Here is a 27639-nt window from a genome sequence, read left to right on the forward strand (position 1 = left end):
ATTTGTTGGGGTGGAGTACTAAAAGGAACATAGCATGTCCTTCTGCAACAAAGATACATATTCATATTGGCTGAAGCATTATAGTAAGTTTAGTTATATTGGTAGCCCTTGTTTCTTGGCACTTGGCCATAAACGGTGAAATTCTAAAAAGATATTTAATAGTGAGAAGGAACTGAGGCCACCTCCTAAGCAGTTGTCAGGAGATGATGAGATGAAGTGCTTGATCAATTGCATGAGTTCGAACATGTTATTTTCTGTGGGAGCGGGAAGAAAAGAAAACGTGTAAACTCTATGCAAAGCTATAATTGGAAGAAAAAAAGCATTTTCTTTGAATTACCATATCAGAAGGATCTTTCTTTGCATTATAATTTAGATGTTATGCATATTAAAAAGAATATATGTGATAGTGAAATTCAAAATATACTTGTGAAGTGCTTAAAAAGAATATATGTGACAGTGGAATACAAAATATACTTGTGAATTTTACTAAAAATTGAAGCAAGAGTTTTGAATGCACTAAGGATTGAAAAGCTTCAAAACTCTTAAACATAATATATTTTTCAAATAAACTAAGTTGAAAAACTGCATAATATACATGTTCATAGTACAACATACAAGCACACATTTTAAAATTACTTGAATACAATATCAACTTTAGCTTAATTTGAACTAAAAAAAAATATTGTCATGGCACAAAATAAATTATATTTTTATGTAACAGTTACTTCAGCCTAAGATTATTGAGAGTACATGAGAAAAAGCCTTTCATATCATAAAATAACTTTAAATCTTGTGTAATTATTTTTCTTGGCTTCTTTTACTTATCTTCTATTTCCATTTTTTAAGGTTATTATGATTGAAACTGCACAATTTAGAAAGGAACTGTCAAAACCACCAAAATTGAAAACTCCACAAGAGATTTACAACAATAATTCCATATATGCTAAATATTATATTTGTTTAAATCAGTTCCAGAATACTTGTATACTTATCAACTTATATATCTTGATGAACCTAAACAATTGGCAGAATTGTCACAAATTGAGGTAAATTTAATACAAAATTGTATAAATTTAAAAAAAAAAATTCTTTTTTTTGGTCCTATCCCAATCATACCATTTGTAAACAAGGTCTCTAAAAGCTAGCCTTGAGGCTTAAAAAACTTGCGCCTCGAGTCGAGGTGGTGAAAAAGCAACCTTAAAAACTTTTTTCTTCAAGTTACTAAATAAAACCTGCATTTGGCATGTGACACTTTATTTCATTGTATAATATCTCTTTAACATTAAGAAAAAAGCGTAAGACTTTGCTTTATAACTCTAAATATTTTTGAATGATGATTATAACCTGAAAGATAAAAAGATAAAAATAAAAGTAAAAATAAAACGCATTCCCTTCGTTTCATCTGCCTCTATTTTTTTCAACGTTTTTGACATCCTAACCCTTGCTTGACACCAGAAGCTCCTTGACTCGAATGGCTGGCCATCAATGGTCTAAAGCAAGCCATGGATGGCCTATCTATAACTACAATGGTGTCTATAGCGGACAGAACTAAATATATTGAGACTAATGCTTTAAAGAGCGGTTTCTGATTAAACCACTCTGCCTCTGCTTTTAGGCTTTTGAAACCGTTTTGAAGAAATAACGAATAATGAGTATTAGACCATCCCACTATTTTAGCTGATATATAATGACTATAGAATCAAAGAATAATAGTGAATATGGTAGATCAAAATAATAAGAATAACCATTCATTAAGACTCTAGTACATTGATCATGATATTTCGTAATGAATTAATCATAGCATAATGAAAGAATTTTAAAATTCTGACTCAAGCCATTATTTTAATGTTGCATTGGCCACTATTGTATATCATTTCACATTATCCAAGATAAAATGGACCGGCAGTAAACATACAAATGACCTTGAGGGCATTAAAACCATGGCTTACTCCTTAAAAGGGTATGCCAAGCCCTGCAACTATAGCAAACACACATGGATGCCAAATCATGCCTAAAACTGGCCTAAACCAAATGAAATGTTAAGATTAAAAAAAACTTATTTTGCATGTGTACTGCATACTTAAGATTAAATTTGATCAAATACCAGTATATTTATATTTAGATTTGTTTTATTTGACAAACACAGATAATATTTATTTTAAACAAATAAAGATACAAATTCGATATCAAAAATATAGATATAAATACAATATAACCACAGAATTAAAAATATTGCTACATGGATAATAAAATAAGTTAGTAGTATGTCAATATGGCCGTCTTTAAAAGTTCGTAAGTTCTATACAAATTTAAATAGAATTATAAATAAAATCAGATATTCAGATATAGATCAGATATAGATCTGATGGTTGCCGATCTATATCCATATCTATGTTTTTTTTTTTAAATATTGATACGAATTTTAATCGAATGCACAAATTTTTATCCATATCCGGATAAATTCAAATACAAAAACGAATCTAAATAAATATTATCCGGATAAATTCAAATACAAAAACGGATCTAAATAGATGTTATCTGATCCACTTTCACCCTGATACCTTATGTTGAATAGCCTATAATACAAGCACCCATTTTCCTAATTTGAACTGCACCATCTTCTGTAAGAGCGAACTCTCCATAAACTCCATATGGGGTCCTGGTGTCATCTGTCATGTTACCACCAAACCCAACAGTGGTATGTCTCAAAAAAAATTTATGACAGCGAACACGGTCTAGCATTAACAAGTCAGCTATTTGGGAACAAATCGACTGAACTAAACAACCAATCACAATGGATACATTCGAGGTTGTTTGAGTATTAAGAGTTCAGAATCTGAAGGCAATGTCAGCAACCACATTTTCGACCATATTGGAAAAGGCACAAAAAGAGCAGACATATAGATCTTTAAAGAAATAAAACAATAACAAAATCAGAAATATGGAGTATCAATTTTGATGTTCTAAATGCTGACCATCGATAGGCTAAAAGCATCCAAAACAAAACTTTCATGAAAAGCTTTCCGGGGAAAACAAAGAAGAAGATACTTCAAGATGCGGTCACTAGAAAAGATTGTTGCAAGGAGATAACCCCTACAAACTAGCAAGGAGGCTCTTCACTTGAGAGGAATGAATCTTGAAGAGTGGGTGGCACCAATCCCAGGTCTCCCATGCTTGACAGGCTTATAGGAGATGGAGAACTCAGCAAGGTAGTGGCCAATCATCTCGGGTTTAATCTCAACCTGGTTGAAGGTCTTGCCATTGTAGACCCCAACGATGCTCCCTATCATCTCAGGCACAATGATCATGTTGCGAAGGTGGGTTCTGACCGGCTCTGGCTTCTCACCAGGAGGAGCTTCCTTTTTCTGTTACAAACCAAAGAAGAAAGATGAAGATCTTGAAAAATCTTGTAATGGTTTTACCATCAAAGGCTATAATCCATTTTCATTAATTAATTCCAAGGGATGATCAACAGTGTCTCATCTCAGCACAGAAGAGATTGAAAAACACATTACGGAAACCTCAAACCAAATGTGGGAATTATTTATTAACTTATTGATTGTAGAGGGTGTGGTGTTGGTTACAGAAAAAATTAAAAGTTTCATGGGGGTATACTACGGAATATCAGATGAACAAATTATCAGCCAATTCCACAGACAATTTAGCAAATGGAAATAAAAGACCTTAATAATACAGAAAAGGCCACAAGGCTCTATGTGGAACAAATTATCCTCTGACAAGTTTTATCTTCTTTTCCCAGTTTATGTTGCTTCCATGTTTCAGAAGAATCACATGATAACATCAGCAATATCAACAGTTCCTTTTTAGGCATACAGTCAAAAGTATACAAAGAAAATTGCAGAAGATAGAAAGCAACATGAAGAATGAAAGACACACTTGCATGATGCCGTTTAAACTTGAACTATAGGGATGATTGTTATGTTTCTTCATCCATAAGCTAAAGGAGTTCTTTCACATTTCAAATCTGATGTATTCATTCTATAGACCTACGTAATCATAAACATTTTGATCAGATTACAATAGCAGAAAGATGATATCAGGGTTGGGAAATTTTAAGGATATCAAAGGGTGCATGGCTCCCTTTGTCTAGCTCATAGCTTGCAAGCCTCACTCGGATAAAAAATAATAAATATATAGATTTATATGGTGGTACAAAAAAAATTTAAAACAACAAGACAAAGGTCTAATAACAGGCATGGTATGCACGCAGCAAAGGTAACGCAGAGACCCACATAGTCCCTAGGTAGTACACAGGCACCTTTGTTGCATCAAGGCAGAAGAGAAGAGAAGACACTGCAGAGGAAGCGAGAGAGGAAGATGCAGAGGGGGCAAATGAAGTGAAAGGTAGAGGAGAATAAGACAGGAAGCAAAACACAATGGAGAAGGGGGATAAGGCTAGCTATATCTACGTAACCTGCACAAAAGGTCTATTCAGGCACTAAAGAAACCATTATGTGGCTTAACTGAAGGAAAATATGCATATGCGGTAGACTTCTAGAATAGTGAACTGAACATGATGCTTCTTTCACATTGCATGCTATAACTAAGATAGCAGGCATTCTTTCAGGCAATTGCCTGAACAGCCAGGTGATAGATAGTCATTAGGATGCATAGGGTGTTTTACTCCCTTTCAATTCAAGCTGTCAGTTTGCTCCCCCAAATTATCTAAAACTCTGAATATCCCAATATATTTGATCAGTATGATCTAATTTTATTGAAAATTGGTAACATATCAGTAAATTATTTTTATTAAAACATAGCAGCAAATTTACTTCCTATATGTTAAAGGGCCCTTATAATTTTCCTTTTCTCTTCTTCAAACAAATTTAAGATTCAGTCGAGACAATCTCAATCAAAAAGGTGATCTTCCATGTTCAAATAGAAGATTTAAATAATAATTGTTTTAATCTTCAAATTCAATATTTTAGAAGATTTTTCTTACTAGTTTAATTTTTAATATTTTCTTTGGGTTTTTATTTATTATTGTCTACCATCTAACGTGCATTATACATGCCAGCTCGGTAGTGCATGTGTATGTATCTGAAGGATTACTAGTTCCAGCCATGTATTTCTTTCTAGACCTTCACTATTTTCTTTTAGCAGCAGTTTCTATTTACAAGAGCAACACATGAGCCACAAGATAGTGATGTATATTATTAGTTGTATTGTGTTTTATTTATAACTTTAGTATTAATTTTACAAACTATGATATATCTTTGAAGTGTTGTAAATTGTTAATGTTCACCTTCCATGCCCTAAGTACTAAATTTTAATTATTATAAGAATGTAAATCTATTAATACAACTCAAATAGTTGAACCTGGGTAAGTTCATAATCTAGGATTTCTTAGACTTCTTAGCAACCTAAATTTTTTATTTCAATATGTTATCATTATTTCTTGTTTTTTGCTCATATAATCCAAAAATATCTAATGTTTTAGCAATTATATTCATAATGTACTCCAATCTAACATCCTCAGTGATTTACAAATTCAACACAATCTTACCATTGTTCCATTACTTTAAGGTAAATAAAGAAAAAGGCTAGTGGTACTATTAGAATTTAAGAGACATCCTTTTGATTTATTTTTTTTCAAAAATCTTTATGATAGTTATACATACATATATACATAAGCACATACATATGTACACACACAAATACATATATAGCATATTGAGCTTGAACACAAGCTTGGAGTAATATGTCAAGTAAAAGATTTATGGTGATGACTTTGAGCTATATTAATTTGGAATTTTCGAACAGCTTCTTTTCACTATTTTTTGGGAAGTCATATGAAATCAAATAAATTATTTAGAACTCCAGAGCTTTATCCTTTATATAAGACAGATCATCCATTACTCCAAAATGTTTGTTTTACTAATGCATGGACAATCTTCAGTACGTAATACATGGACAGCATTTATGCATGGACTAGGAACAATCTTCAGTACGTAATACATGCACAGCATCTATACAACAATCAACAGTATTTTAGATCCTTTTTTCTAAGCACTAATGAATTCATTGTTGTGCTTCACCCAGCAACTGGTTAGAATAGATCATTTAGCCATAAGACACCCCATAATGGATCTTCATCATCACATATTGAAGAGAACTGGCATATTCTTAGCAACTAAACAAAGTAAGGCATAAAGACTCAGTCCCTCACTCCGGAAGGGAAGGAGAGAGCTCAGAGGGCAAAGGATGTGTTTCAAGTCAAGAAGCTCATCATTTTTACTGATTGAGCACTTAGCAAGGCAAGAGTGGATTGACCAAGGATGGGATTCATCCACACCAATGAATGGATTCAAAAATTCTAGAAAATCTTGATTTTCTTTGCAAACAAGCAAGAGGGGTACTTGTGGAATGATTGAGACAAAAAAGAGAAATAGCCTTTCAAACAAATTCACAAACAGATAACCAATAACTACCATGAACCTCACTATATATGAAGTACATGATAGGGTAAAAACCCACCTTCCTACAACAATCTAGAAGGTTAATTGTTTGCGCTTGCTTTGCCTCTTATCAAATTTTTTGAATGACCAGTTATATAGTCTTCTAAAGGTGTCAACTGCGAACTGGTTCAATTGGTGAAGTCACTAGGTACCAATCACCTAGACTAAAGTCCCACCCTCACCTCAATTTCAACTAGATTTTCTCCAATTGCAATTCTCAAAAAAAAAATACCCTCTTTATTTCCATTCTATTAGTACCATTTTTATAGGCCATGGTCAAAGGTTTCAAACACCAGTAACAGACCTCGTACTGATTTTTTGTTGGAACGGTATGGTACTGATACATGGTATGAGACCACATTCCATACCAAAACACTATATATTATTGTCGGAAATCAGCCAAAACAGTATGGAAAGAGGTGATTTAGAGCCTTGAACAAAATCAAATAATGGGTCAAAAATGGCTGCAAAATCAAATAATGGGTCAAGAATGGCTGGCAGAAAAACAGCAAACATGTCTTTGAAATAGAGATGAAGGCTTTGCTTGGGCCCACAAAAGGTCTAGATGGACCAAAGATCAAGTCTCTCGTTGCTAGTCTTGGCTGACAAATATGGTGAGGGGTGTGAGATAGGTTGAATTAGGCGTGGCAATTGGGTCGGGTCAAATATGGGTTGGGTCAAAAATTCATCAATCCAAACCTGACTTGTTTATTAAACAGGTCAAAATTTCAGATTTGCATCCGATCTATTATTAAACAGGTAACCTAACTCGACCCAAATAATCCATTTATTAGATAGGTCAAATCAGATTAAGTAGGTTAAACAGATTTTTTAACGGATTAAATGAATTTAAACAGGTTAAACAAGTTAAGCAGCTCGAGTTAAATAAGTAAGAAATAGGTTAAGCGGATTTTAAACATGTTAAAAAGGTTAAATGGTTCGGGCTATGACCCGATCCAATTATTAAATGAGTCAAAATCTAAACATGAACCCAACCCATTTAACAAATAGGTCTAGACGGGTTGACTCATTTATGACTCAAACCTGTTTATGCCAAACCCAAACCTGCTTAAAGCAGGTTGTTCGAGGGTCCGGTTGTCGGATTGGGTCATAAATTGTCATCCCTAGATTGAATGAAAGAAAATAGAAGTGGAAGAGGTGCACAAAAATAAAAGAGAAAGGTTAAAGAGTAATGGATGATGAACTCGTTTTTGGATGGTATTGCGCTATGTCCAATGCCCTAGAGAAGGAGAAAAGTGAAGCAAGCTTTCAAGTGAACTTTTTTGAAGGAATACATATTGATAAGTGAAAGCCTTATCGCCACCCAAAGAAAAAAAAGGCAGCGTAAAACATAAAAAAATATAGGTCCTACTTTCATCACGTAAGTCCCTAGCCTAACAAAGATGTGATAGAAGAACTCAAAACAGAAAGAAGTAGAGAAAGAACTCAAAACTAACCACAAAGGACTCACAAGATTAAAATTTATGATCCTTAGCATCCACATTTCCAAGCCAATGGCGGAGAGAATCCTCTTGTGACATCACGTATAGCTCTCCAATACTGAGAATCAGTTTCATTAGCATTTTGAGTCTTCAAGATTGGTTCTGATTTTTATATTAGACACTTGGTTTAATAATTTTATTTATTTATGTTACAATTTTTAATGGCCAGTGACTTAAGGAAACTAGGTGAAGTCTACATCATGCCAGACCGAGTCCAAATAGCATCCATTTGCAAGCCTACAACTTCACTCCACTCTAACAATGACAAATTTGAACTGCAGTCCAAGCAAACTGGTTCCAAGCCTGAAGACAGCAAAACCCTCCTACAGGGTTCAGAATCTAGTGTTACATCAGATCTTTGAACAGCAGACTAAGACTACTTTCCATTCAGAAGATAACAGGTGCCTAATATTACATCAGGTCTTTTAACAGCAGACTAAATATACTTTCTATTAAGAACAGTAAGGTCCTTGTCAACCTTTCAAATGCCTCCTTGATGCTCCAAACTTTTAAATGTTTTTTTTTCCCTATCAATGTTAACCATCTTGAAGTTGGTGATTGCAACCCCCTCAGTCAATGGCATAAAACTTTGTTGCAGTCTTAGTGACTTTTGATTCTCTACCGACAACTTGTTATTGTAGCATCGATAGCCCCACTTGTTACCTTTCTCAGCATATAAGGCATGGCAAACTAAATTCCCAGCCTGCTCATTATCCAATACAAAGAGATGACATTTGAGTAGGCTATAAGTACATTAGCTTTATGGAATCATAGACAATGGCTAGCTCATTCTCAGAACTGAAACAGCAAACTTGATAATATATAAGCAACAAGTTATACCATATGATGTATACATGGGTCATGGGTCCATTTATAAAAGGTCATTCAAAACCCCTTAACTTTAAGTCCTGTACACCAAAGGTGCAAAAACTATGAACTTGATCATGGACTTAACAAGATAATAATTACTCTTTTTTCAGCAAAAAAGAACCATAATATATATAATCAGCAAAACTTGATGGAGGTATATAACAATGCCCACCATGAAAAAGAAACAATATGCATAAGAAATGAATCTTGCGATGGGAGATCCAGAAACAACAGTCAACTTTGGAACAGAAATAACTTATAGCTTTTGTTGGCATCCTATTTCTTGCCAAGAAACAATTCTCATTTCACTAACATAATTCCAGCCTTGAGCACACTTTAATGAAACAAATCATTCTTCCCATTGCCTTGACAACAGCATAAATTAAAGCTAAGAGGTAACTACAAGAAGAAAAAAGCTGACACCGTGGTCGTATGTAACCAGAATTTACTTCTAAATTAATATAAAATGTCATAAGCATATAAAAGTGGGTCAACTCATACCGCTTTGCGGAGCTTCTTGATCAGAGCCATCGGCTTCCTCTTCAGGCCGCGCTGAAACCTACCAAAAGATGCATTATTTCACAAACATTAGTCAATGATGGAGACGTAAAGTGAGAAGGAGAGGGAGAGAAGAACGAATGAACATGTTAGATCTGTGATCGGATCGGAGATGAGGAAGGGAAGTAGAAGAAGGCTTGCCTCCTGCGAGCCCGAGCGTGGAAGAGCTTGACGAGCTCGTCGGTGGACATGTCCAGGAGGGCATCAAGATCGACGCCACGGTAGCTGAACTTCCTGAAGGTCCTCTTCTTCGGCTGCCCGGCCGCAACGTCCGCCTCCACGTCCGCCTGCGTTCATGCCACAAAGAATTAGTGACAGAGAGTTCGAAGTCTGAGCTCCCAAGGTCTGAGGCTGAGGCTGGAATGGAAAGGGATTGGAAGCTCACCATGGCTGCGAGCAATGGGGAAGTTCGTCCCGGGGGGCGCCGAGGCGATCTAGGGTTTTGGAGCGGAGGCCGGACGGGTTTTCTCACTCTTATAATACCCCTTTCTTTCGTTTTTCTTTTTTTTTCAAATTGGACCTTGGCTAAAGGTTAAACACATCTAGCTCCTCAGATTTTCAATGCTGATCCTCTTCATCACGACGTCACACGCACCGAGCCTAACTCGGAACCATAACTGACGTGGTCGAACGTAATAAGCCCTTGACTAGATTTATTAAAGTATGCACAATTAAGGCTATCAACGGGAGCTCGGCCTGGCTCGGTAAAAGCCTGGCTTGGGCTCGGCTTGTTAGTCAAACAAGCCCGAACCTGAGCAGCTCACGAGCCCAAACGAATCCAAATGAGGGCTCAGTCCAATTAGCAATTTAATTAGGTCCCAATTAAACTTGGACTCAACCCAATTAAATTTTATTTGGCTTAATCAATTTAAATCCCAATCTGATTGAACCCAGTTGGATTTAGATCAGACCCAACCCGAACTAACTCAAATCCATTTAATTTCTTTAAATCGAATTGAATTGATTCGGGTTCAGACTCAACCCGTTAACCCGAACCAACCCGTTAACCCATTCCCTCCTCCTCCTCTTTCTTTTTCTTTTCTTCTCCTTTCTTTTCGGTTTCTCTAGAACCTTCCCAACCCCACCTCCACGGCTCCACCCCCACCCACGACTCCTTCTCCTCACCCCCAAGCCTGAAGCCGATGCCCCCCTCCCTGCCCCTCCCCTCTGACAACGGCTACGACGACGAGGGCAACAACGACGATGATGCCATACACCCGATCCCAGCTCTCCAAGAAGCTCCGCCGCCTCTACAAGAAGTTCCGCATCATGTCTGGCCGCATCGCCCGTGGCCAGGACCCATCCCGCCTCGCTCTGCATGACCGCAACCTCCTCCACCTCTGCACCCGCCTTTGGCACCCTTCCTACGCCTCCTCTCCCTTCTCCGCCCCTGATGCAGCCACCCCAGGCGGGGGAGGCAACAAGCGCCGCCGCCCCAACTCCCGCGCCCCATCCAGCCGTTCCTGCACTGAGGCTCCCCCTACCCTCCAGCTTTCACTCCCTTCCCCGCGGCCGAGCCCGCGGCCGACGCCCGTGCCGACGGTGCTCACGACCGCCTCCTTCTTTCTTCTCTTCTTCTTCTTTTCTTTCTTTCTTTCTTTCTTTCTTTCCTTTGTTGGGGATAGGGATGGGGCGGGCTCGGGCCTCGGCTCGAGCAAACAAGCCGCTCAAGCCCGAGCCGGGCTGTGCCAAGCGAGCCCGAACCCGAGCCTAATACAGGGCTCGGTACCGAGCCCGAGCCTGAAATTTTATGGAACGAGTCGAGTGGAGCCCGTGCAGGCTCGGGCTCGGCTTGTTAACAGCCCTATGCACAACCCGTACTTCATCCTACTCGATAGCTTAATACTTTGGGTATGGGTTTGATTCTACAATCGCAACCCAACTGACCTGATTATACAGAGGATTGTTTTGCCCTTTTCATCCCAGCATTTCTTTAAAATTTATTAATTGTACTTTAAGACAAAGTCATAAGTGAATAGGTCATAGAGTAGAAAGGAAATTAAGCTTTTCAAATAATTGTACATGCTTAGGACCCAGGTCTAGTCCTTATCCAACACAAACGAAGATTTGAATTCATCAAATCCATTCTCTATCTCTACCTAGTCCTACTTGATTTTGACCTAGAATTCTTGAACAAGCAAGATTTTAAGTTTAAATATAGACTTGATTCCCGAACAAGTAAGGTTTTAAGTTAAAATATAAACTTGACCACATAACAAGTAGAATTAGAAGATACTTAAAGTTCACTAGACAATGATGAACATGTAGATGAACATCAAAGATTTGCAGCTGCATATTAGGACATCCGTTGATGATATTTCCATATAAAAAGCATGTACATAGTATTTAAAATATTTATACCTTCCCATGGTAATGATTTTGGAGTAGATTTGATCCTCCATGAGAGAGACTAAAGTCGCAGATTGCATATGAAGCTTTGAGAATTACTACATACAGCTGCTTCAAACCATGTTCTCTATTTCGAGGCTTTGCTTAGCCTTAGATCTCTAGCAATTGCAAACCAAGGGGGTGCTCTACAAGATGACCTTATTCTATTGCTTTACAACAAGTGTTCTTCTCTCATCCTCTCTCTTTTCTTAGAGAGGAAGCTTTCTTCTTGACATCCTCTCCCTTTATTTTTTCTCACACCAAGGTTTTTCCATATCTCAAACCCGGCGCCGCCTCTAGGATTATATAGAAGAGGACAGGAGATGGTTTCTTTGGCAGCTCTAACTTGGCCACCCTAGTCCTAGGAGGACTTGGGCCATAAAGATGGAAAGGAAGGGGAAACCCACATGGCTAGCTACCTGCTACGTGGACCTAGTCCAAATTAGCGCAAATTAAGGCTCGATTGGTCATTTCCAGACTTGACCTAGCCTAAACTCCATTTGAGGCTATTTCTTAGCCTAGTTAGATGATCCAATAAATATGGACCTTACTTGATCCAATCAAGAATTATTTGATGGAAGGATAATTAATTGGAATTATATCACAATTAACGCAAAGATAGATGGCATCTGCTATATGCCTTATCGGAGTAGGTCAACTCAAGTCCCAGCTTACCAATAACCTATCCCAATAGGTTTTCTATTATCACAATATCAATGTAGTCCGATATGGAGCTATAGAGCCCATATATCAGACCTCTAGTGAGTCAGGATGAAACCTGTCGATCTTCTTGTTCTTACACATTTTTTAAGTTACAATTCAATCCCACATATTCCCGCATCCTCATAGGAGCATTAAGAACTAAGGCTGGGTCAAGCTCTTAATTAGTCATATAATATCATAGCTCATTAAAACCCTAAATCATGTCAGAAAACTTTTGATAAAATTCATTCACACAAAATCTTTCAAAACTAATTAATTATTAATTATAATATTTTTGGTAAAATAATTATTTCTAGAACTTAAGTAACTGCTTGGGTCTTAAGTCTTCTATATCTAACCACATCTCTACTATAATATGGACACTACATATAATGGATTTCATGTTGGACGACTAGTCCTTTACATCTAAATCTAGTAAATCATTGTACTTCCTATCAAGGACATGGTCTAGGATATCATTATCGAGTTTGGCTACAAATTTACTAACATCCAGAATATAGCGATGTATTATGTCTTTCAGGTGAAGGAACCTATTGTATGATATGCAACCTAGTTTCACATCCCCTTAATAGTGATATTCGGGGTACTGGATTACAAGTGTTGACAATTCAATGTGATATCACACCCAGAATTAAGGAGAGGTCACCACCTCGATGGGAGAGAAAATCCACATAATCATCTGTGCACCTTAACAAACTTATAGGTATAATACCTATGCTCACCATAGCTATAAAAATAATTAATCATGGGCCGGTCTTGGGCACAAAAAAGGTCAAATTTTCAATAGGTTAGCATAAAGCCTGGCTAAAAATAAATAGAATTTAGACCCAAGGCCCGGCCCATGATTAGCTTTAGCTGTAAACATATATTGAGCACTTAGAATATCCAATCCTCTCCATAATAAATATTCCAACCTTTTAGATAATTCTCCAAGAGCACTTGTGTACACTGTGGAGTGATTGAGTAAACCCCTATTTAATTTTGATGAGCTCAAAGCATTTGAGTATTTTATGTTGTACTAATGAATTCAATCTAGTGTTTCAGGTAAACATATGTGAATTTCTGTTTAAGTGCCTCAAGTTTTGGTTCAAAGTAATTTGGATAAATATTGGACTCCATTTGAACCAAAGTCTGCATCTCGAGTCGACTCCGGAAGATTACGAGTCGACTCTAAGTGGTTTAAAGATTCTGGCACAAGCTCGAGTCAACTTCAACTGAGAACAGATAGAAAGACAGAAAGAAGAATTTCAGACACTGTCAGCGAGTCGACTCCAAAAGATTTCGAGTCGACTTCGATGCTTGCCGAGTCGACTTCCGACGGTTCCGAGTCGACTCCAAAAGGTAACAGACAGAAAGACAGAAAGACAGAACGATGGATTTTAGACCCTGTTACCGAGTCGACTCGAGAAGGTTACGAGTCGACTCCGACGTTTGGCGAGTCGACTCCTAATTGTGTCCGAGTCGACTCCCAGAGGAAAGCAGTCTGAAAGGCAGAGAACCAATCTCGGAAACCCTATGAACGAGTCGACTCCAAGAGTTTCAGAGTCGACACCCAAGTCAGCCGAGTCGACTCCAACAAAGCGTGAGTCGACTTCGAGGCAGATCAGTTCAATAGACAGAGAATCGATTTTTCGGACTCTGAGAACGAGTCATCTCCTGAAGATCTCGAGTCGCCTCTCAAGAGAGCCGAGTCGACTCGAGAAAGAAAAACAGAAAGATGGGTTTCTGAAACCCTGAGAACGAGCCGACTCCTAAGTGCCCGAGTCATCTCTAGATGTTGGCGAGTCGACTCCAGATTTGGTCCGAGTCGACTCCAGGACGGGACAAGCACTTTAATTCAAATCCTGAACAGTGGGCGAGTCGTCTCCAGTAATGCGTGAGTCAACTCCAGCAACAGCCGAGTCGACATCGCACGAGTCGACTCTGATCCCAACAGATACATTGTCAGGATGTGCAGATGGGACAGAACGACTATGAATCAGTCTCTAATGGCTATTTTTCGAATGGAACCACTTACATAGCCAGAGTGAACAGTAGTAAACAACAAGAGAGCCATTCCATCTAAGCATTAAAGCATTTCAACCACCAAGAGCTTCCGTTGAGTAAATCCAAGAAAAAGAAGGAAGAAGTGCATTCATCTCAAACCTGAAAGTGCTTCCTTCGCATTCAAGGCTCTACTACTGTCCTCCATCATTCGGCACATTCAAGAGGAGACTCAGAAATCGAGAAACCCCCACTTTCTCATCTAAAATCTGTTTGAGGGCTTCTAACTCTACTTTGCTTATATTGTTCTTACACTTGCTTTTTTAGAAGCTTTCTTTGTGAACTCCCAAACTTTGTTTTACTTACTTGATTCAATCAGGGGATTGAATCAAGGGTTGTAAGGTTTGTTGGTGAGCCAAAGATAAAACCAACGGTGTAAGGTTGTGGTTGGTGAACCCGGAAAAACCAACTAGGTTTGATTGTGAACCCGGAAAAACAATCGGATGGTTCTAGTTGGTGAGCCTGTGAAAACCAACCGAGTTCGTTGTGATCTCGTAAAAACAACAAGTTGGATTGTGAGCTTGTAAAACAACCAGCTGTAATCCTAGGAATTATAGTGAACTCCCAAGTGCGGCTTGAGGAGTGGACGTAGGAGTAAGAGTTGGCTTCGAACCACTATAAACTTTTCTGTATTTGTATTGGTTGTTGTCTCTTTCTCTCTCTTCACTCACTGCATCTAATAAACTAACTAATTTGCTTGCAATAGATATAGTTAATTACTCATTATATTTTTAATTGGTCAATATTTAATTAAAACCCAATTCACCCTCCCTCTTGGGTTGTCTCCTTGGGCAACAAGTGGTATCAAAGCAGGTGTTCTTATATCGATTGGTGTTCCAATCCTTAAAAAGTGTTAAAGATTAAGATGACAACCCCTTTTGGATCTTCCCTTAGTGAGGGGCAATCCACCAATAGGCCTCCATTGTTCAATGGAACTAACTATACCTATTGAAAAGCTAGAATGAGGATATTTATCCAAGCCCAAGATTATGATGTTTGGAGCATCATAATTAACGGACTATATATTTCTTCTACCTATGTTGATAACATTACTATACCCAAGCTTGAGAAAGATTGGGATAATAATGATAGAAGTAAGGCACAACTAAATGCCAAAGCAATAAATGTTCTTTATTGTGCCTTGGATCCTAATGAATTCAATAGAATCTCTACTTGTAATTCTGCAAAAGAAATATGGGATAGACTTGAAGTGACCCACGAGGGTACAAATCAAGTCAAAAAATCTAAAATTAACATGCTAGTACACAAATATGAACTATTTAAAATGGAGTCTAATGAAACCATTTCTTGCATGTTCACAAGATTTACTGATATTGTCAATGGCTTAAAAAGCCTTGGCAAAAGTTATACTAACAGTGATCTTGTCAGAAAAATTCTTCACTCTTTACCAAGGTCATGGGAAGCCAAGGTCACGGCAATCCAAGAAGCAAAAGATTTGAACAAGCTGCCACTCGAGAAGCTTCTTGGATCACTAATGACACATGAGCTCACAATGAAACAACACAACGAAGAAGAATCATTTCATAAGAAAAAGATAATTGCCTTCAAGTCTACTTCTTCTAACAAGGATCTTTCTTGCAGTAGCAGCAGTGAAGAGAAGACAATGAGGAAGATGAAGAAGAAGCTCTTCTTGTGCGAAAATTCAGAAAATTCATCAATAGAAAGAAGCCCTTCCATAAGAAGAGAGTTCCCTCGAGTTCCTTCTACAAGGATAAAGGTAAGAAAAAGGAAAGTGAGGGAACCGGATACTATGAATGCAAGAAGTCCAGTCATTTCAGAGCCGACTGCCCCTTGCTGAAGAAGGGCAACAAGTACAAGAAAAAGAAAGCTTTTGTCACCACCTGAACTGATTCCGATAAATCATCATTATCATCGGAAGAGAAACAAGAGGAAAAGGCCAATTTCTGCTTTATGGCAAATGGAAATGAGGTAACATCTAAAACACACTTAGATTTTACCTTTGAAGAATTGTATGATGCCTTTAATGAACTAATGGATGAATATAGGTCAATAAACCTTAAAAACAAAGAATTGAAGCTAACTAATCAATCCTACATTCATAAAAATGATAAATTAATTAAGAATAAGGACTCTATTATAAAAGAAAACTTAGAACTTAAAACAAGCAACCAATTGCTAACTCAAAAAACTGGTATCTTAATTAAAGATAAAGAAAGACTAACTAAGGAAATTTCAGAACTTAAAAACAGTAATCAAATTCTAAAAGATAACTTTACAAAAGATTTAAATTTACTAAAAATAGAAAAACTGAACTTAACAAAAGAATTTGAAAAATATAAACCTATTGTTGAGAAGTTTACCTATAGCTCTGAAAAACTTGATATGATCCTTAATAGTCAAAGAGCTGTGTTTAATAGAGCTGGGTTAGGGTATAAGCCCAAGAACAAACAAAAATTTCTCAAAAACTTCTTTGTAAAAGCCGGTGAAAGTAAAACTAAAAATGTAACCTATTTTTATTGTGGTAGAGTAGGACATAAAACTAATATATGTAACTATAGAAAAACAGAAGCTAAAAGAATGATTAAAAGGATTTGGGTTCTAAAAGAAACCAACATAACTAACCTTGAAGGATCCAAGAAAACTTGGGTACCTAAGATTGTATGATTTCTTTGTGTAGGAGTGTCTTGCAGCTAAGCTCAATAAACACTGTTGGTACTTGGATAGTGGCTGCTCAAGACACATGACGGGTGACAAGGAGCAATTCTTCACCCTAGAGTCTAAAAAAGAAGGTGCGGTGACTTTTGGAGACAATAACCAAGGTCACATCATTGGTATCAGTAAAATACAAATCACACCTTCAACCTTTGTTGATAATGTTCGGTTTGTAGATGGTCTTAAGCATAACTTACTTAGCGTTAGTCAATTATGTGATAGAGGTTTTGATATTCTGTTTAAGCCATCTTTATGCATCATAACCAACTCAATTGACAATAGCTTAGTGTTCAAAGGACTAAAACGTGGCAATGTTTATGTAGTAGATCTTGAAGATCTTGCCAAAAATAGCTGCTGCTTAGTAGTTAGTGATACTAAGGTCAATGATGCAAGTTGCTTATGGCACTGTAAATTAGGTCATGCAAGTATGGATACACTATCTAAATTAGTTAAAAGGAATTCTATGATTGGTTTGCCAATGCTAAAATTTGAGAAAAATAAAATTTGTAGAGTGTGTCAATTTGGCAAACAATCTAAAAGTTCTTTTAAATCTATAAATTGTGTCTCTACTACTAGACCCCTTGAGCTACTTCACATGGATCTTTTTGGACCAATTAGGACCACAAGCCTTGGTGGAAATAAGTATGGTCTTGTCATTATAGATGATTTTTCTAGATACACATGGGTCATATTTTTAGCTCATAAAGATGAAGCATTTTCAGTATTTAAGAAATTCCATAAGGAAGTGACTAATGCAAGAAATGCTTCAGTTATAGCTATTAGAAGTGATCATGGAATGAAATTTGAAAATCATCTATTTAAAAAATTTTGTAGTAAAAAGGGGATAACTCATAATTTTTCTGCACCTAGGACTCCACAACAAAATGGAGTAGTGAAAAGAAAGAATAGAACCCTAGAAAAAATGGCTAGGACCATGTTATGTGAAAGTGATCTTCCAAAGTATTTTTGGGGTGAGGCTATTAACACATCATGTTATATACTAAGTAGAGTTTTATTGAGACCAATTAAAAAGAAAACACCTTATGAACTTTGGAGAGATAGAAAGCCCAAAGTAAACTATTTTCATGTTTTTGGTTGTAGGTATTTTATTCATAATAATGGCAAAGATACCTAGGAAAATTTGATTCCAAATTTGATGAAGGTATCTTTTTGGGTACTCTACATCAAGTAGGATATATAGAGTCTTCAACAAAAGAACTCTTGTTATTGAAGAGTCTATTCATGTTGTTTTTGATGAGACTAATGATGCTTCCTCTAGCAAGAGAGTAGCTTTTGATGATGATGCAAAGATACTCGAAGAAAAGATGGATGACATGACCTTACAAGAGGGTGAACCGAAGCAAATTGAAGAGACTTCAACAAATAAAAAGGTAATTGCTGAACATAGGCTTACAAAGGCTTGGAGGTATGCTCACAGTCACCCTAAAGAGTTAATCTTAGATGATCCATCTCAACCTATTAGAGCTAGAGCATCTCTTAGAAACTTAAATAATCATCTTGCATTTGTTTCACATTTAGAACCTAAAAACATTGAAGAAGCTGAAAGTGATGTAAATTGGATAAATGCTATGCAAGAGGAACTTAACCAATTTACAATAAATAAAGTATGGAACTTAATTGAAAGACCCTCTGAATACTCAATAATTGGAACTAAATGGGTATACAAAAATAAACTTGATGAAAATGGAGTTGTGGTTAGGAACAAGGCTAAACTAGTAGCAAAGGGCTATAATCAAGAAGAAGGTATAGACTTTGATGAGACCTTTGCTCCTGTGGCTAGACTTGAGGCAATTAGATTGTTACTAGTATTTGCATATTTTAAAGATTTTAAATTATTTCAAATGGATGTAAAAAGTGCTTTCTTGAATCGGTATATTAATGAGGAGGTTTATGTAGAACAATCTTCTGGTTTTGAAAATCATCAATACCCCAACCATGTTTACAAATTAAATAAAGCACTTTATGGTCTACAACAAGCCCCTAGAGCATGGTATGAAAGACTTAGCAAATTTCTATTAGACCATGAATTCTCTAAAGGGAATGTTGATACAACCTTATTTTTGAAAAAAAAAAACAAAGATATGTTAGAAGTGCAGATTTATGTAAATGATATTATTTTCGGTACTACTAACAATCGTCTTTGTGAAGAATTCACTGAATTAATGTAGAGTGAATTTGAGATGAGTATGATGGAAGAATTGAACTACTTTCTCGGACTTCAAATCAAACAATCTAAGGAAGAAATTTCCATCAATCAAGCTAAGTACATCAAGAAAATGCTGAAGAAATTTGATATGCATGGAAACAAGTCGATTGGCACTCCCATGAGCTCATCATGCAAACTAGACAAAGATGAATCAGGTAAGTCAGTAGATCAAAAGCTGTATAGAGGTATGACGGATCATTATTATATCTTACAGCAAGTAGACCTGATATCATGTTTAGTGTATGCATGTGTGTTAGGTATCAATCTAATCCTAAGGAATCACACCTAATTGTAGTTAAGAGAATTTTTAAATATCTAATAGGAACAAAAGACATAGGTTTATGGTACTCTAAAGAATCAAGCATAAACTTAATAGGGTATGCTGATTCCGACTTCGCTGGTTATAAACTTGATAGAAAAAGTACCAGCGGGTCATGTCAATTTTTAGGAGAGAACTTAATTTCATGGTTTAACAAGAAATAAAACTCGGTTGTACTATCTACGGCGGAAGCCAAATATATTGCTGCCGAAAGTTGTTGTGCTCAAATTTTATGGATCAAGCAACAACTTGAAGATTATGGCATTAAACAAGATAAGATTTCCATAAATTGTGATAATACAAGTGCCATAAATCTAACTGAAAATCCAATTCAGCACTTAAGAACTAAACATATTGAGATAAGACATCACTTCATAAGAGATCATGTGTTAAATGGTGATGTGATGCTTGAATTTGTTTGTACTGATGATCAACTTGCTGATATCTTCACAAAACCCTTGAGTGAAGATCGATTTTGTACTCTTAGAAAAGGGTTAGGAGTGATTGATCCATTCTTGTGATACTCTTCTCTAATTCATTGATTTTGATGATTAGCTTATATTGGATATAGGATTTCATGTCTGTGATCATCAAATCATTTCTTAAGTTCTAAAGATTTTCATATCTCTCTCTTTTGGCACGGAATTAACTGAGATTTTGAGTATGTGCCAGAGTTCGAGTCGACTCGAATGAATTTAAGAGTCGACTCGTGAGCGGGTCGACTCGCGCATATTTAGGAGTCGACTCGAGGTCGGAAATCCATCTTTTAACCCTAATCGAAATGACTTTTTCCAAACTTTCTTTTTGGCCGCCACTGTTCAAAAAACCTAGAGTCGTCTCCTACCTCATCTCCGACCACTTTCCTCATCCTTTCCCCCGTGTTTCCTCCCTTTTTCCATCATTCCTTTCGGTTTAGGTCAAAAATGCCTAGGAAAGCTGTCGTCCCGAGCCGGAAGAGACCTCTCATTGCGAGCGGCGCCGAGAGACGGTCCAAGGCGCGGAACGAACCCGTGAGGCCACTACCTTCGGTTCCTTCTCCGCCTAGATCGATACCCTCGCGTCCGTGCGCCGAGAGGGTTGTCTCCACCGGAAGGAAGGTCAACTTCGACTTCCTCTTCCGGGAAGGGTTCACCTTAGGGCATCACCTTAGGGCCCAAGGTCTAGATTATTTTTGTTCCCTTGACCTCCCTACTTACCCAGGGCTAGTTAGGAAATTTTATGGGACCGTCACACGGGGTGGCGGTGGTATCCAAGGGATTGTAGCAAATGTTCCTTTTTCTATCTCGGAGGATCTCATTGCTCGAGTCCTCCACCTCTCCCGAGAGGGGATTGCTCCCACACATCCCAATGATAGGACTGAGGCCCTTACGACCATCCTAGGGAGACCACTTCAATCCCCCATAGAGGAGGTGTTTGCAAATCGGCTTTCAGCTGAAATGCGACTCCTCCTGAGTATCATCTCTAGGACTCTCTTTCCTAAGACCGGTAGGTTTGATTTCATTTCTGAAAAAGATCTAGCCTTAATGTTCTATATTCTACATGATATTTCTATCAACTTCCCCAAACTTATCTACAGCTATATCTGTGAACCCCTAGACAAACCTAGGTTGAGTCTCCCCTATGGCATGCTTTTCACACTCATTTTTAGGGAGTTAGAAGTCCCTATTCCTGAGGAGGAACCCTCTCGCTCACTCAGATATACAGATCATATGGGTGAGAGGACTCTCCATCGGATGGGTTTCCACAAGGTGGAGGGTACTTGGGTTAGGAAGTCATCCACATCCACACCATCTGAGCCCACTACTCATCACTCACCTACCTCTGACCATGATTAGGACCACTCCACAGATCCTTCCACCTTTCCATCTACAGCTGATCCCTCATTCACTGCCGAGCCCTCGACCTCTGCTGGACCCTCCACAGTGCCACCACCTCAGCAGCCACAAGAGGTCAGGATTAGTCCTGAACAACTCCGAGAGTTGAGGGATGACATAGTGAGGGAACTCAGAGGTACCTCCAGTGCACCCTCCACTGACCGCACTCCCTCCACAGCAGCAGTATCCTTGATGGTAGCTAAAGTCAAGGAGGAGTTGTCAAGTCTGAGGAGTCTAGTTTAGGGTCAGTACTTGAACGTCACAGCTATTAAGGAAGATACGAGGCAAATGAGAGATACTATCAGATCAGAGCTGCTAAGGCAAAGTCAAGGTGCAGAAAGGCTTGCAAATGTTTTGATAAACAAGCTCGATACAATCAATGAAAGTGTGACCCAACTGACCCAGACACATGCTACGGCGACCTCAGAGATTATTGCTCAACTAGGAAATCTCTCTGAAGGAATGGGTTTGGTTTTGCAGGCTCACCGGCGAAGTATGGGCGCATCATCCTCTTCTGCTAAACATCCTTAGATTTGTATTTTTATGTTATCATTTAAAGTCCTTCGGGACTTTCAATCAATGTACTCAAATTTTGTAATCAGTGAACTGAAGTCATTTTTTGAAAAATTGAGCATTGTGTCTTTTGTGTTATGTGTCTCTACATTGATTCTTTGATACTTCACCTTTTTGCTATGATGACAAAAAGGGGGAGAAAATATGATACCTTGAAGGTAAAGGGAATCACTAAACAGAAAAAATTTTTTTAAGCAAAATATGATTTGTCTTTGTGGATTCGATATCTCGAGGCTCATTATCTCTCTGTTGGAGCTCCTCAAGGAGTAATCTTCATAATCTATTCAAGGGATATTCGGAGATTAGTTGAATCATATTCAAGAACAAATCGTCAGATTTTTCCTTCTATAATTAAGAACTTCAAGTTTAAAACATTAAACGAAAATTCAGAAAACTCGAGCAAAATTCAAACAAAATTGAATGCACATGCTGAGGGGGAGAATCTGAAATTCTGAGAAAGTAAATTCATTAAAAACATATAAGCCAAATAATTGATTGCATGTTTTGAAGGCTTATATAATTCCAAATGAAAGGAGGAGCTTTTATTGCAAAGTATACTGACTCATTCCTTTCAATTTTCGATACACTAAATGACTAGACATTTGAATTCATTTCGAAACTTTACTACAATTCACTTCTTGATTAAGCAATTCACTTTACAAATACTCAATGTTTTGTCATCATCAAAAAGGGAAAGATTGTGGAGTGATTGAGTAAACCCTTATTTAATTTTGATGTGCTCAAAGCATTTGAGTATATTTTATGTTGTACTAATGAATTCAATCTAGTGTTTCAAGTAAACATGTGTGAACTTCTGTTTAAGTGCCTCAAGCTTTGGTTCAAAGTAATTTGGATAAGTATTGGACTTAATTTGAACCAAAGTTTGCATCCCGAGTCAACTCCGAAAGATTACGAGTCGACTCCAAGTGCTTTAAAGGTTCTGGCACAAGCTCGAGTCGACTCCGGTACTCTACGAGTCGACTCCGACTGAGAACAGACAGAAAGACAGAAAGAAGAGTTTCAGACACTGTCAGCGAGTCAACTCCAAAAGGTTTCGGGTCGACTCCGATGCTTGCCGAGTCGACTTCCGACGGTTCCGAGTCGACTCCAAAAGGTAATAGATAGAAAGACAGAACGATAGATTTTAGACCCTATTACCGAGTCGACTCCAGAAGGTTACGAGTCGACTCCGATATTTGGCGAGTCGACTCCTAATTGTATTCGAGTCGACTCCTAGTTGTATTCGAGTCGATTCCCAGAGGAAAGTAGTCTGAAAGGCAGAGAACCAATCTCGGAAACCCTGTGAACGAGTTGACTCCAAGAGTTCCAGAGTCGACCCCCAAGTCAGCCGAGTCACCTCCAACAAAGCGCGAGTCGACTCCGAGAAAGATCAGTTCAATAGACAGAGAATCGATTTTTCGGACTCTGAGAACGAGTCGTCTCTCGAAGATCTCGAGTCGTCTCTCAAGAGAGCCGAGTCAACTCCAAGAATACCCGAGTCAACTCGAGAAAGAAAAATAGAAAGATGGGTTTCTGGAATCCTGAGAACGAGCCGACTCCTAAGTGTCCGAGTCATCTCCAGATGTTGGCAAGTCGACTCCAGGTTTGGTCCGAGTCGACTCCAGGATGGGACAAGCACTTTAATTCAAATCCTGAACAGTGGGCGAGTTGTCTCCAGTAATGCGTGAGTCGGCTGCAGCAACAGCCGAGTTGACTCCAGATCGCACGAGTCGACTTCGATCCCAACGGATACATTGTCAGGATGTGCAGACAGGACAGAACGGCTATGAATCAGTCTCTAACGGCTATTTTTCGAATGGAACCACTTAAATAGCCAGAGTGAACAGCAGTAGACAACAAGAGAGCCATTCCATCTAAGCATTAAAGTATTTCAACCACCAAGAGCTTCCGTTGAGTAAATCCAAGAAAAAGAAGGAAGAAGTGCATTCATCTCAAATCTGAAAGTGCTTCCTTCGCATTCAAGGCTCTACTACTGTCCTCCATCATTCGGCACATTCAAGAGAAAACTCAGAAATCGAGAAGCTTCCACTTCCTCATCTAAAATCTGTTTGAGGGCTTCAAACTCTACTTTGCTTATATTGTTCTCACACTTGCTTTTTTAGAAGCTTTCTTTGTGAACTTCCAAACTTTGTTTTTCTTACTTGATTCAATCAGAGGATTGAATCAAGGGTTGTAAGGTTTGTTGGTGAGCCAAAGATAAAACCAACGGTGTAAGGTTGTGGTTGGTGAATCCGGAAAAACCAACTAGGTTTGATTGTGAATCCGAAAAAACAATCGGGTGGTTCTAGTCGGTGAGTCTGTGAAAACCGACCGAGTTTGTTGTTATCTCGTAAAAACAACAAGTTGGGTTGTGAGTTTGTAAAACAACCAGCTGTAATCCTAGGAATTATAGTGAACTTCCAAGTGCGGCTTGGGGAGTGGATGTGGGAGCAAAAGTTGGCTCCGAACCACTATAAACTTTTCTGTGTTTGTATTGGTTGTTGTCTCTTTCTCTCTCTTTACTCACTGCATATAATAAACTAACTAATTTGCTTTCAATAGATTTAGTTAATTACTCATTATATTTTTAATTGGTCAATATTTAATTAAAACCTAATTCACCCTCCCTCTTGGGTTGTCTCCTTGGGCAACATACACTTTTTGGCTCTAGGACTGATGACACATTCTTATATTGTTATGTGATCATAGGGAAAAAAATCATGTATTATTGCAAATAATATTTGCAATTATATGTAAATAGCTTTTAAAGCATACCATTATCTAACAAACAATAGTAGCATCATTTTGTGCATTGATCCCAACTTTGCTAATGAATACTATATTCACCAATAATAATCTTATTGTAAGCTGGGCTGAATAAGGATATTACGACATGTTGATCGAGTATGATAATTGGTCTAATGGACGATACAAATTCTAGCTATTATGATAAACATGAATAGTAGAGGGCACTTTGCGTCAGCTACTAGAACTATCAAAGGTGGAGGCCAAACATGGGTTGCTACCATTGGAGTGGACAGTTACCATATCATTTGTTTTTGTCTTAAATAATAGATTGTAATTTGAATAAGGAGCGCTTTTTTCTTTTGGTCAATGAAACCAATTTATCTTTAAATTATCTTTGCTTTTGCTTTTAAGTTTGTTGCTCTCAGTTTCTAAATAAGACTCTAATTTTCTAGTAGAAGTAGCAGTATAATGCTTCGTAGCTCTAGCTACGCCTTATCTTTCTCTTTCAAATGGGTGGTTTGTTGGTAGTAGAAAATTCTTGAAGGTCAAAGCACCTAAATTTATACTACTTTCATCATCATCATCCTTTCATTATACAATTTTAAATTAATCTAATGCCGGTGACATGCTCGCACTCAACCTAATCATCAGGCTTATTACCACCCTCTACCAGCAAACAAATTTCTTTGTCACACCCCTCTCTCCACAGACAGAAAAAAGAGGAGGAAACAACTACTTTATATTTGTAATTGTTGTTTGATAGCTAAAAGCCTTCATCTTTATCTATAGATAACTCATATTTAGTAACATTAAAGACCCAGAAATAATTAGAACTTGATAGCACAAAATGGCTCAATTGGCAAACACTAGGTGTTGATTCCATTATTGGGTCCAAATGCTACACTCATCTAAGCTCGATCGAGCTTTCTCTAGCCCTAGTTTTTCAAAATAACTTACTTTTTAGAATGTCCTCTTACTATTTTGCTTGTCAATGGCTAGTTCATGACCTAATCTGATATGGTAAAAGGCTCATCTCAAGAACCCAACCTAAAAATCTGACTCAAACTCAACTCAATTTAATTTGCAAAGAGAAGGAGAGGTGATGGAGGTGGGGGCTCACTAGTCCATATCTAGCCAAACTTGATAGTTCTAGCCAGAACCATCCAAATCTCCCTAGATGTAATTAACTATGGTTAGGCTAACATCTCTCCAATGAGATGGGCAAGAGATCGAAGAAAAACTTAGTTGCTAGATATGGAGATATATGGTCAAGCCATAAAGGCAATAGTAGCTGAAGGAATAGGAGATGGATACGTGGAGTAGATAGGAGAGAGGTTATCACCAAAATAATTGTCATAGGAGTGGTTCTTAGAGGTGGTTGTCACCAATGATAGACATTGGTTGATGGAATAGCTGGGGAGTGGCAATGACGTACAAACTAAGCAGGCGAGGAGATTAGATAAGAAAGGACAGTTCTCCTCTCAACCCTAGATCAAATTAGAAAGATTCGAATTGGGTTATAGGTGGATTGGGTTGGCTAGGTCATAGCTAACCCAACTAAGGGACAGGGTAATCGGTTGGATTGAATTTAGGTTGTTGGCTCAAGATTTGGGTTGGATTAGGTTGGATTCTGAACTGATTCAATTACATACTAACTTACCATAAATTAGTATTCAACATTAAGAGAGTTTAAAACCTTCTCCTATCTAAATTACCACTCTATAGTAGTTTAGACACAATCTTATGGTAACATAGGTCTAAGACGCCCATTTCATAGAACATTTATCTCCAAAGGTTAGATGCACTTTTACATGTGTAACTCATAGATTTAAACTTATGAACAGAATATTGTTAGAAAAATAACCTTTTTATGTTCTTATGTCTTAAGCCCCAAGCTTGGGGTCAAACAATACAAGGGTGAATCATTGGTTCCTTCTTTTAGAAATTCAGAGGCTTGTGCCCATCCTTAGAAGAATTTAGTCTTCAATAATTCATAATTTAGAAACCAAACCTTCAAGCTAGGATTAAATATATTAACAAAATTAGAACATGTAGCATGTTCTATGGAAACAAACCTTATCAAGTTAGCTTATGAAGGAAAGTTCACCCATGAAGGTCATATTTGGCCATCCCTATGTTAGGTTGTATGGAAAGTTGCATAGAAAACTTGTTTTCCTTTGAAAAATTAACAGATTTGGAAAGTACATTACTATATTTCAATATTTTTCATGGAAATAATTATTTTTCTTTTCCATGTTCACAAATTTTCTTACAACCATGCATACCCTAAAGAACATGCTCCATGCTTTGTTTTCCTTTACCTCTAGAGATTGGTAATTAAATTGTTTTTGATTCATTAACTTTCACTATTTTCTCCCATATTATTACTTTGACTCTTTCCATATAGAAGGTTTCCCTAGACGAGACAAATGCCATTTATGCTCAAATTGTAGGATATAAGGAAAAATCTTACCTCTTGGGGGACTAAGGAGATTAGTGTAGGGGTATACATAGGTCATGTTGGGTTGGTTTGGAGATAAACTTAAAAATTAACTAATTTAAACTGGTTTCTTAAAACTAAAAACAAAATCAAACCAACCATCTATAACAACCACTTGAAACCAACCCAAGAAATTTGGTT

General features: G+C 37.6%; 1 protein-coding gene across 1 annotated transcript; it reads right to left on the minus strand.

Annotated features, from left to right (window-relative positions):
* Window positions 1–2872: 2872 nt before the first annotated feature.
* Window positions 2873–9896, minus strand: LOC103716570 (small ribosomal subunit protein uS19). Its single transcript, XM_008804612.6, has 4 exons — window positions 9795–9896; window positions 9551–9696; window positions 9353–9410; window positions 2873–3365 (listed from the first exon to the last, which is right to left on the minus strand). Exons 1-4 carry the CDS (start codon window positions 9795–9797, stop codon window positions 3117–3119), a joined length of 456 nt encoding a protein of 151 aa, XP_008802834.1. The 5' UTR covers window positions 9798–9896; the 3' UTR covers window positions 2873–3116.
* Window positions 9897–27639: the final 17743 nt, after the last annotated feature.

This window comes from Phoenix dactylifera, chromosome 5 (genome assembly GCF_051530095.1).
Source record: "Phoenix dactylifera cultivar Ajwa chromosome 5, Ajwa_hap1_PhDact_Kaust_v1.1, whole genome shotgun sequence".
Taxonomy (NCBI): Eukaryota; Viridiplantae; Streptophyta; class Magnoliopsida; order Arecales; family Arecaceae; genus Phoenix; species Phoenix dactylifera.